At 38.0% G+C, this 12,346-nt stretch overlaps 1 protein-coding gene across 3 annotated transcripts; it reads left to right on the forward strand.

Annotated features, from left to right (window-relative positions):
- Positions 1-2,582: 2,582 nt before the first annotated feature.
- Positions 2,583-9,216, forward strand: LOC113704373 (uncharacterized). 3 transcript variants are annotated; one of them, XR_011819981.1, is made up of 3 exons: positions 2,583-5,533; positions 5,779-8,687; positions 8,786-9,216. XR_011819981.1 is itself a non-coding variant. In XM_027226248.2 (2 exons), the coding sequence occupies exon 2, from the start codon at positions 3,743-3,745 to the stop codon at positions 5,279-5,281; it is 1,539 nt and encodes a 512-aa protein (XP_027082049.1). In that variant the 5' UTR covers positions 2,583-3,044; positions 3,655-3,742; the 3' UTR covers positions 5,282-5,861. The 3 variants fall into 3 exon arrangements, 2 of the variants coding, with proteins under 2 accessions (XP_027082049.1, XP_027082051.1); XM_027226248.2 differs by lacking the exon at positions 8,786-9,216 and having other exon boundaries at positions 2,583-3,044; positions 3,655-5,861; XM_027226250.2 differs by lacking the exon at positions 8,786-9,216 and having other exon boundaries at positions 2,583-2,979; positions 3,655-5,861.
- Positions 9,217-12,346: the final 3,130 nt, after the last annotated feature.

Raw genomic sequence — 12,346 nt, forward strand, 5'->3', positions numbered from 1 at the left:
GCCACTCTCTCACATGATTAATTTTTTTTTACGTAACTACACATCTATCCTAATCTACTCTAAGGGGTGGTCCAACTGAGTCGAGAAATCCTAATAAGGATTGAACTACCATTAACCAAACGGGTGCACTATGCACCCGTATGGATTTAGAACAAGTCTCATATAGAGGCATATTGATGGGAGGTAAGGTTTGAACCCTTGATCTTCGATCCCACAATTAATGTGGTGGCCAAATCCTCTAGAGGGAGTTGGTTACATCTAGCTTCAGTTGATTTGTGTATTTTTTTATTCATTGAAAAAACAAAGAGCAAAAATCGCAATAATTGCTGAAATTAGGAGGAGAGAGATGAGATCTGGAGCATTTGATGAGAAATAGAATTGAAAACGGGATGATGCACAATAATTGCTTGAGTGGAAAAAGATATTTCAGTCGGAAAGAAATTCCAACAGGGCAAGATTGGGTTTTGAAAATGCTTAGTTGACCTGCACGAGGAATTAAAGTGGCAAGATTGGGTTTTGGAAATTATACTAAAAAAACACAAAAACTGGAAGGGGTTTTAGTGCCTATAATTAACCCGTTTAAAGCCGAGTAAATGAGGTGGGAAAGAGATTGACTGCAAAAGGCGTTCGGAGCATAATTTCCAACAGCATCCAAAGAGGTGTCAAACACGAACTTTGCCACCTCTAATGCATAGTGCATGAAGCCATTTTCAATCCCAAATGGTCCATCCCTCACCGGCATGGCTCCTTTGGCTCTAAGCAGCCTAGGTGGTCCTGAATCACTACCATTTCATAGACCATCCACCTCAATTCAACCACTCTAGCTAGAAGTGGGCAGTACTGAAAAATATCCACCAGAATATATAATAATTTTCTCTTTACTTTTTCACAATTATTTCAAAAAATGTCCAGGAGATGGCCACTCCTTGGCGAGTACGAAAACGAGATTTCTTTTCTTTCCTCCTAACCGAAATATGTATGTATCCATTTCGGATAGTGATGAATCTGAATATAGCTGTTACGTTCAAGTTAATGCGTAATTATGAAATGAGCTAAGTCTCCATATTTTGAGTAAGTAATTTTTACGAGTTCTATAAATATATATATATAGCTTCTTATGATATGGCCACTAGTTTGAGGAGTATTATATTGTGCATCCTTTTCGTATTCTTCAAAGTCAATTAATGATTTTAATCATCAACTTAAAAAAAAAAAAATCTCTCGCTCTCTCTCTGGTTAAAACTTAAAAGCAGACCGGTGGAATGGAGCCAATAGATTAATAGTCTTCTTGAGTTAAAAATATTTAAAAAAAAAAAAAAAAATTGCGCCGGGGTCGGAGCACAAGTAGCATGTGCAGATGGGAAAATCATGGAAAGAAGACCATTTAATATGTTCATGTTCGGGTACTCTAATTAATACTACTATTACATAATCTAATCTAATCTAATTAATACCTCCCTGTAAATTAAACTTAAGAGAGTGAGTGTACGACTGACTAACTGCGACAGCAAAGTCAATTTATATGAGTAACCGACCGCGTGTAGTTTTATTGAATCCAACATCTTCCTTGTGCAGTGGCTACTGGCTACTGGCTACTGGCTACTGGCTTAGGTATATTATTGGCATGTGGGATGGCGTATTAAGTAGTATTCAAATTAATCACTTCTACAAAAGCTGAAACTAGTGCATACTAGCTATGGGAACAAAGGTCTTGGTGACAGCAAAAATTCCTTAGCTTTGAGGTCCTATTTTGGTACTTTCAGATAATTAAATTACAAGATAATAAATAATTCGGAATATTTGAATAACCTATTATTATTTGAAGAAATGTGCTGACGGCCATTCTTTTTCTTTTCTTTTTTTTGTTTTTACCCCTTATCTACCATACATTATAATACTCCAAGAGCTATTACATTTTTTAAAAAAATAGATATTGAGATTCAACGGAAACTGTTCTGACAAATAGAGTTGGCTGTACAAAAAAAAAAAAAAATCTTTTCAATAAAAAATAAAAAAAAACTTATATAAAATAATCTTCCTCCACAATTATAAAGTAAACTATAATTACACCATTCCCAATTTAAAAAAAATACATATGAAACTACGCTGCCCTCTCTCGAATCAAAGGGGGAGGTTTTTACCTAAGTCATATAGCTCCACGCTAGCTAGAATCACATTAGTGATACTCCTTGGTTTTAGCCACCCCCGCCCGATGCGTTCTGATCATTTTTTTTTTCTTTTTGGACCACCTAATAATAGTAATAAAATTATTATTATTATAACACTTATAACTCTGAATTCCGTTAATTACAATACTAATAATACTAGCAAAAAATGAGAACCCCTACGTCTAGACTCTAGACTTGAGAAATAGAAGAAGAGTCCTTACTGAAAAATAAAAGTCGAATATTGATTGAGACACCAGCCAGGCGGGCAGGCCGATGACAAGGACGAGCTCACATGAGCCGAAGCCAACCAGATAGATAGTCGATTGTTATTATTTGATCTGTGGGGGGCCCATTGCCCAGCATCACCCCTACCCATCCCATTCTATCCCCGCGTATAGTCTTTCTTCTCTGCTCTGCCATCTTTCTCTCTCTCTCTCTCTTTCTCTCTAGCTTTCTCTGTGAAACTCTTAATGAATGAGAGAATAAATTACAAAGGGAAAATCGCCTAACTTAAGAAGCTTCCAGGGTGGGACTGGGGATTCATTTGCTCTCTCTCTCACACGCACAAACACGCACAGTAAAAGGGCACTCTCTTCGCGACCAAGGGAAAAGGATAGGAACATATCCCATTTGCGGCAGCGAACGGGATGGGATGCATTACTAGCGACGACAGGAGTGATATTTTGATCCATTTCGTGGATTGCTCTTCTCGTAGTTCATGGTGTGGCTGCTCTTCCTCTCCAAACTAGGTGCTCTAATGATGCAGTAGTAGTCGACAAGAAGAAGAACTGAAGAAGAAGAAGCTGAAGAAGTAAGTCGATCGTGCCGAAGAAGAAGAAGCTCTTCATTTTTTTTGCACTCCACCGCCACTAGGAGGTGTACTAAAGAGTAACAGTACTATCATTTGGTTTTAATTTGGTGGGAGGAGTCTTAATTTGGTGTCCATTGGTCAAATAAGAATGCAACCGACCCTCGTTTTAGTGAAACTGAAAGCTGCTTTGGCTTTGTGTCAAGAGACGACTTATTGGTCCTCCTACTGAGGAATTTCTCAGCTAATTTATCCCTTCCTCTCAACACTAGAATTGATAGACTGAGTGATTGTAAACCAACACCCCCCCACCCCCCCCTCCAAAACAAAAAAAAAAGAGAGAGAGAGAGACCAAAGCACGCCAACTAAATTAGTACGAAACAAAAGCCAAATACACTGGTTTAATTTGTATTTGTATACCCCAGCACCCAAAAAAGAAAAAGAAAAGTTTCCAGATTTCGAAGTTCTAGTCCAGTCTTGCAGCTTTTGAGGCCTTGCGGTGTTCATTTTTAACCCAAACCAAATATCATCCCCCCCCCCCCCCCCCTCTTTTTTTTCTCCCCAAAAAAAAAAGAAGATACTTTGGTGGTTTACGTTTTTGCTAGTAACATATCCTCCTTGTTTCTCATCTTGCTTTTTAATTGGTACCTTTTCTCTGTGGGATCGTATGAAGAATAGATTGATCCATCCCGGATATAATTAGAGAAGCCAGCAGGATTTGGGGGGCTGCAATATCTGCAGGCGCCATATATAATTACTGAATATCATGAATTTCATGGCCCCTAGACAACCAGGAGGAGGAGGAGGATATTACGAGGAAGATTCATCAAGAGCAACCCGCCCTTTTTCTCAGCCGTCTTCTGCTGCTGCTGCTACTCCTCAACATCATCATCATCAGTACCTGCAGCAGAGAGACCTCCTTGTCCCTCCATCCTACAACCACCACCAACCACGGGGACCGTGGGATGATAGGAGAGTCTCTTTCCGAGGCTACAGCTGTGGTGGAGCTTCCCAGCTTGATCTCATGGCGATGGATTCTTCTTCATCGCCTACTACAAACGGCAGCAGCTGCAGCAACATCGTTGAGGATGCCGATGAGCCTCGCGTGGGAGGAGGGAACACTACCAGTGCGTCGTTGATAATAGAGAGAGAGCACATGTTTGATAAAGTGGTGACACCGAGCGACGTCGGCAAGCTCAACAGATTAGTCATCCCCAAGCAGCACGCGGAGAAGTATTTCCCTCTCGACTCCTCCACCAACGAGAAGGGACTCCTCTTGAATTTCGAAGACAGAAATGGGAAGCCGTGGCGATTCAGGTACTCCTACTGGAACAGCAGCCAGAGTTACGTGATGACCAAAGGCTGGAGCCGCTTCGTCAAGGAAAAGAAGCTCGATGCCGGGGACATCGTCTCCTTTCAGCGCGGAGTGGGTGAGCTGGGCAAGGATCGATTGTTCATTGATTGGAGGCGCCGACCCGACGCTCCCGATCACCCTCAGTTGCCTCCTTCCATGTCCACTGCTAGTTTTTCGCAGCTGCTTCCACATCATCAATATTCTTTCCGCCATCCTTGGAACCATCCTTTCTACTTGCAGCATCATCAGCAGCAGCAAAACCCCAGGGACCATTACCAGTTGCTACAACTAAATAATGCTGCTACTGGTGTCGGTATTAACAACAATCCAAATCCATCTCATCCTCATCATCTAAGCAACAACTACGCCTACGGCAATGTAATGACGGGAAACCCTTGTTCCGGCCCATTCATTTATCTCAGATCCGCTGCGGCTGCAAGGCCACATCCCGTCAATTTGGGAATCGGAACTGTGCAAATGGTGCAGAAAGGAGGAGGAGGCAGCGTTGGGCTGAACCCGGAGGAGGTGATGGTAGAGGAGGGTGGGGAGGGGGAGGAGCCAATGGTGTTTGAGTCGGTGCCACTGGTCCAAGGGAAGGCCGCAGCAAAGCGGCTGCGGCTGTTTGGAGTTAACATGGATTGCCCCATCTCGGAGTCGTCGTCGGAGGATCAGGAGGATGATAATTGTGACATACTTGTATTACCTTCCACCGCAGTCGCTCATCCTACAATGCCATCACAATTTCCCCACTTGTGTTCATCTCCACCTCCACCTCCGCCTGCTTCTTCTTCTTCCTCTTCTTCTTCTTCTTCTTCTTCAACTTGTCCTCTGCAGTTGAGGCCATACAATTATGCCAGCCGTCCACCGCTCCACACAATGCCCTCCAACAACAAAAGCAGTAGCAGCGACAGCAAGGGCAAGGCATCTATGTCCTTGGATTTGGATATATAGTTAGATGGAGTGGCACCGGGGACTCGGGAGTGACTAAAAATCTTCTAAGCTGGGACATATACGACTTGCGTGAATGCGGCCTTGCGTCCAAAGCCACAAATGCTAGTGCTATATATGATCAAGAAAGGAGGGAAGGAAGGATGAGCTCTTTCATTTGCTCCAAATTCATGCTGGCTGTGCGGAGACGTCCTCAAAGAAGAAAAGAAAAAGGAATTATGGCTGATGTGATCATCATGAGAAGCCCTCTGAAAGGTGGAAAACAAAAGAAAAAAATTCAATACTAGTATTGTTAAAACAGTAGTAGTTTTTTCAATTTATTGTTATCTGCAATACTTACATACGGACTACTGCTGCTAGTACTCCCGTTAATTTCAACTTAAATTAGATTTCATTCAACACGGATAGGTTGCATTACAGATCCTTCATGCCTTTTGTCTACTAACCATAATTTTTATTTCTTATCTTTGCCTTGAATGCGCTGCCACCTCCTTTTGTAGGGCTTTGATTGCCCAACGTGTATCGTCGCTATATATAGGCTTTTTTCCCGTGGAGTACTGCTTCCAGAAAATCTTTCATGTCACTTCTTCAGCCTGTTTCTTTCCCTCGGGACAACTTACTATTATGTTAATCTTTTACTACATTATTACCTTTCTCTTTAGTGCTGTTCTTGTCAAGCTAACATCCTTGCTCCAGGCGTTCTCCGGGTACAATGTGATGGAATTGAAGCTTCTTTTTGCAATTTTTGTTTTGTTTTGTTTTGTTTCATTTGAATAATTAGCTCTGGTAGGTTTGTTATTCTTGTCGCTGCTTCGTTGGGCACGCCTTCTGCGCAGATCATTTGCCAGAGCTTTGAAAAGGTACGCCATCTATCTATCTCAATTTTTACACGTCCATCATCATTCAGTCCTGCTAGGCTGGCTAGCTACTCCATTTCTAGAATTGTAGCTTTGCTTCAAATTCAGGTTTTTCCCCAAAATTTTAGGTCGATTGTTTCCTTCTGTCTCCTGCCTCATCCTCATCTTTTCTAACTCTCATGGCACTGATCAATGCTGCAAATCGATCCTTTTCATCCATCCGCAACGTGTCTTTAATTATTTTCGGTTCAGATAACGTTTTGAGAAATTCCAACCGTAGAAAAAAAGGTTTTCACGTCAACCCCGGGGAGGTCGTTGCTCGTTTTGATAACTGTGTTCGGGGTGTCACCTCAGAAATCAGAACAATGTCTATTAAATTTCACCATTCATGGCTTTTAAAATATCTTTACCAACTTCCAACATTTTATTCCTCTTTTTCTTTTTCTACTAAGCCTAGTTCTGTCGTGTACCCTAATTTCTCGTGTACCCTACTCTATATATATATATATATATATATATTGGCTCTGCAATATGCTGGATTTTTGCCTTTACCCGTTGGACACCTCTTTCGTGATTGTTAAATATTTCTTCTAACTAAAACGAGCCATCTCATTACTATATATAATGGTCCAGATATCATAATGCCTTGCTGTGAGACTGTATGTTACATAACCATGGTGTCAAAAATCTAAAGTCTTATGTTCCTTCACCTCTATTCTCATTGAAGTCATTCATGTCGTCCAGACACCCTTTTAGCTCCTGAACTTTTCTTCTGTAACTCTTGTGCTTTCATTCTTTTGGTTTTGCAAGAAGCAATGGAGGTCAATAAATTAACTTAATTTGCTGAAGAAACAGGACCTTGTTACTTATGAGAGTTTAACGTCATACAAAGTTAACCATAGGATACGAGCTGCTGGGCTAAAAGCTCACACATCTTTGAGTCTTTATTTCCACTTCAAAGTTGCCGCTTTAGTCCATTTAGTAAAATTCAGAAGAATATGTAGTCAGACAGTAAGTGCATATATATTTCATGTTGTTTTGAGTTTCCCAATCTTCTAAACTTACATTTGTGCGATGTCACTAAGCATTGTAGTATATGAGCTTTCAGTTTTCTTAGTCGCCCACACCCCCCTTGCCAGGAAAATGAATTCTTCTTAACAGAATCAACCTGCACAAGCATTCACAGCAAAGATCTCTCTGACTGTAGTTTAGTAATAATGAAGTTTTACTTTCCTCCTTGTCCTTGTTGAATTGGTTCGGTATATGATCCTAGCTACATGGCCGTAGATGGATTCATGTCCACATATTTATTTGATTAGAGATGAGGAGCAAAAGAATCAAGAGTTTATCTTTCTTTAAGCAATGATAATTTGTTTGAAGCCTTTTTTTTTTTTTTTTTTTGGCTTCTCATGGTCAATTATGTGTTCAGTGTTCTATTTACTACTGAATGATACAAGACTACTCTAATAAGATAACTTGAGCATTTCCCATACATTAACAACTATTTTGTAAAGACAGTTAGAGAAAAACAAGCTGTGAAACCATGCTCGGATCATCATAATTGTTCTGAAAAAATATGTTAGTGCAACATAGAAAGCACTGTTGTTATAAAAGCAACCCTAGCTAGCTAAAAGGTTTTTTTTTTATTTATTTAAAAATATTCAATTAGTTTCTTAAAAATGCAATAGTTAGCTGAGCGTCGTGCTTTTCATCAAATCAGCTCCATCATCTTTAGCTTCTACTTATAGGTAAAATGGAAGAGTTTTTGCTGCTTTGGTTGATTCTTTTTCCAGATTCTATTAGGTTGGATGCGCAAGTCTTCAATCCTATAATTGAAATGCTATCTTCTGTTTTCGAAGTTTTAAGGAAATAGTTTCCATTTCTTGGGAGTTGGGTGGAATCAGGGAGAACAATGCTCAAGCTACAGTCATGTCTAAGATATATTCTTCATAACAATTGTTGCGAAGAAACATGAACGAACACTTAATTTGGAAATTTTTTTTTTTTTAAAGTTGTTTAATTTTGGAAAACTGATTTTGCACATTCACCCTTGACATCATTTTTTAGCTAATTATTATATTAGTTTGGCAACCAAATATTCCGCCATTAGTCTATTGTCAAACTGATGCAAAATAATATGTTTAAAGCTTAAAGAGTCATTCAAATTGCAAAGGGAAAAAAAAGAAAAGAAAGATAAATAATGGATGCATGCCTTTTTGTTTATTGCTGTGGTCTAAACTGAGGCAGTTAATACTCTTGTTTATATAGATGACAGGCAGTGTTGTTGTGTTAGTAAAGGTATATATTAGGGGTTTAATTTTGTCTGTAAAGATGAATATTACACGTTTGCGTGAAAGCTTATCAAATTTAGTCCTTGCTATTATATAACTTGAACTTTATTTCGAAATAAATATTGTTGTTGCTGTTGGAAGGTTTAAGCATCAGCTTATTTGTGTTACTTTTGGGAAGATCGATGATGTGAATCACTGGTTCCTTGCTGAGCACTAAATCGAATGGCTTGGAGATATTATTCTTTCTCTAATTCTAATTAGGTAGGCAGCCAAGGAGGGTATCTCCAGATATATCGTCATTTTGTTTAACAAGCCAAATTAATTAACTTGATTGATAACTGCAGGCTGTGTGGATGCAGGACCTTTAATTTGATCGCAAACGTAGCCCTTTGGCGTTGATCACTGATCGATGTCATTTACATGCTGAAACAGAACCCCGATATCAGTGCTGCTAGCTGATGTTCTTCACAGACTGATGCCATGCGGGGCCGGGGATACATACATACATATATATATGATCCCAAAAAAGAAGAAGAAGAAGAAGAAGAAGAAAGGCGCGCAGTGTTGTAGGTAGTGTTGTACGTATCATAAACGCTGAACGAAGACACTCCATGAAATGACAACCGATTGTAATCATCATCTGTTGATTCCATTCCACACCTATTATTAGATTTTGAATAGGAGGGACGTTTGCTCGGATTAACTTGCACCACCACCAGGGTGGTCAGTGAGATCGATCGACAGTCACTGCAGCCTTATTAGTTCATATATACGACCGTATTCTTGTTAAGTTATTACTAGTACTCTACTATTACCCGCCCAGATCGAGAGGATATATAAGTACTATGGTATAGTTAACTTGTTCGATTTCTTTCATTTTATCCAAATAAAAGATGACTACACATATGCAAGTACATGTGTATTTCTTGCTCTGCGAATTAGCTAGGTGACATATCATTGCAGTTATCGTTGACGGAAGATGCTGCTGGGGTCGAAAAGAGGTTGTATATATTCTGTACTAGTTACTACTACCACACCACAATTGAATTAATAGGAGCAAAAATAGTACGTACGGAAAAGGCTTAATTAAAAGCTGGGTGCGGAAGGCCTGGAGGGGTTTCCTCGTGCCTATAATTGCATGCCATGCTTAGTTGCTCAACTGGCCGCTGAGTGAAAGTGCAAACCATATCCCATCATCATTTCCACTTTCTAGCTAATTTCGATGTACCACTGCTCATCTTACTCGCCAGTCACCACTCTCTGCATGTGTATCATCCTATAGTCCGGTGGTAGACCTTAGATTAGACGAGGGCTTTTTTTTCTTCTTTCCTTTTTTGAAGGAGTTTAATTGGGGGCAGTACCGGTACGTAGTAGGGGACCCTAGCCTATATACATGAGGAGGAGGCGTGATATATGTATGTATGAAATGCTTGTACATTTAATTCAGTACTGAATCTTGAAAGACGTGGAAAGTTATTTAGGCCAGTAGCTAGCTAAAGGCTAAAGCTTGTGTATACGTAGTAGGTCATCTTTTGGCAAAGCAAACTAGCAAAGCAGTCAGCAGCAAACCAGACCCAGACCCAGGTCTCTGCAAAAAAGTCAGCCACTGCCCGCTCTGATTCCCGCTGCGTTGTACTTGTACACTCTCCTCTTCTTCTATAGTACCATATAGTATAGTAAGTTGTCTGCATTTGTCGCTGGGGACAAAGCTAACGGAACCAGAGCTTTTCCACGTACTCTTAGCGCTCTAACCTGGTTCCGCATTTCAGTAGTGTTTCGCTACTTACTCTGATCTGATGCCGCCCGAAGTACTACCACATCCCTTCATTTTTATTCGTCAGTATTGTGCCTACACTTTGCACCTCAAAACAAAGACATCTTCTTGTTCTTGAGCCAGCAGTGTAGGCATCAACCTTAGCTGACGATTTGTGGTCGCAAACTGTTGTCAATATACCGTATAAAACCTTGACATCGTTATCAATGGGTAGAACACTTTTTTTTTTTTTTTTTTCTAAATAAAGGCTTTATATTTAACAATTTTTCTACGAGACGCTTTAAGTCTATTTTTCCTTAACTTTTTTTCCCCTAAAACCTAAATATTATGTGAATTCTGGACGAGGGAATGATTATTTTACCAAATTGTGATGCAATTTTAATTTTTTTTAAAAAACATATGCACATATTGTGTATACACTATTTTTTCCTCTACCTTTTCAAAGATTTGTTTTTAAAGCATACTTTTTCCTTAATATGTTGTAGTTAAATAACTAAAATAGCATGCCACCATTTTTTTAAAAAAAAAAATTCTACAATATAAGAAAATATTTAGATACATACCAATTAGTGGTAACTTATGTACATAGGTTTGGTAAATAGCACACATCAATGTAGTACATTTCATATAAAACAATACGTTCAATGTTGTCAAATTTTTTTAAGCAAAAATATCCAACAAAAACCCATCCAAAATACTACCTTCATTTCAATCTCATGACTATATATACAAAAATTCATCAACGGACGAAAACAAAGAACTAGGAGAGGAAGCATGGGGTTGTGCATAATTTCGGGAAAATGAGGAGGAGGATAAGAAGGAACAGTGTAGAGCAATTGAGAGAGATAGCATATTCAGTAAAATATTTCATTTAATTTTCCTCTGTCCTTTCTTCCTTCTTTTCATCCTTAAGTTATATTGTTAATTACTTGCGTAAAATATTTAGTCATCATATTATAATATAAGAAATTAAAAAGTATATATTTACTGGAAAGAATTAATTAAGTTTCTATTTTGTTAATAATCCCTGATTATTATCATTTTTTTTTCCTATTTTGGATTACCAATCAATGCATTACCAAGAAAATTGTAATTGCATTTTAAAGAAGATAAAAAAAAACTTATGATCATTAGTTGCTAATTGCTCTACGGATGGAATGAGGCGTTCAGCTAAAATAATTTGTGATATTGATCTCACATGCATAATTCAAACACTTTGATGCATATAATTTTGATCTGAGTAATAAATTTGTTTGTTTTTAAAATAAGTAAATTTTATGTGTATTATCAGTGTATACACTATCATGATTAAATTAATGATTCATAAGCTAAATTTGGATTTTAAATACAAGTTTGGATTGGTTGTCATGTATTCAATGCTGATAGTATATATATATGAATATAAAAGTAATTCTTTTAAAATTCATTCATTAATCTCACTGGTATAAGAAAGCAAATGTATAATCTAAGCTATGCCCTTGAATATTTTGTTTGGCTTAGTTGTAATTTTTAAAAATTAATTTGGAAAATTTGTCTCGAGGGTTTATGTCATATTATAATGAAAAGAATACATGCCGATCATTTAATTTTGTTGACTAACAGAATTTTTTCTATCTTTTCAAATTCTTGAACATTATCAGAAGCGGGACAATATAATGACTACGTATGATTGACAATGTAATTGCTAGCTTGGCTTATATTTTTCCTTTTTGTTTTGCTAGCCCTAGTTTAATATCAAAGACTTAACTGCTGAACCTGCGCAATTACCGGATTGGAGCATATATTTGATAGGTTAGTCAGCTTTATGCAATCTATGATAGAATATAGGGTAAATTACCTTTAACCATTGTGTGGTTTGATACTTTACCATATGATTCTCTATAGTTTAAAAATCTATACATAATCTTTTCATAGTTTCAACTAAAGTTTCATCGCTAGATCTTTTTGTTAAAATTGACTGTCAGTATTAAAAGTCAAAGTCAAATTAGTAGATTGACAAATTCACCCTTTCATTATTTTTTTCTCCAAATACAAAAAATAAAAAAAAATAACAAGTGGACAAGTGAGAAATAGAAAATACCAAATCTTTAATGATTGAAATATCTTTTTTATTTATTCTTTTCTAATGGGGGGAAGAGTAGGATTT

The sequence above is a fragment of the Coffea arabica genome, chromosome 8e (genome assembly GCF_036785885.1).
Source record: "Coffea arabica cultivar ET-39 chromosome 8e, Coffea Arabica ET-39 HiFi, whole genome shotgun sequence".
NCBI lineage: Eukaryota > Viridiplantae > Streptophyta > Magnoliopsida > Gentianales > Rubiaceae > Coffea > Coffea arabica.

What these genes read in the sequence shown, in the direction of transcription:
- LOC113704373 (XM_027226248.2), top strand. Translation starts at nt 3,743, where the DNA reads ATGAATTTCATGGCCCCTAGACAACCAGGAGGAGGAGGAGGATATTAC.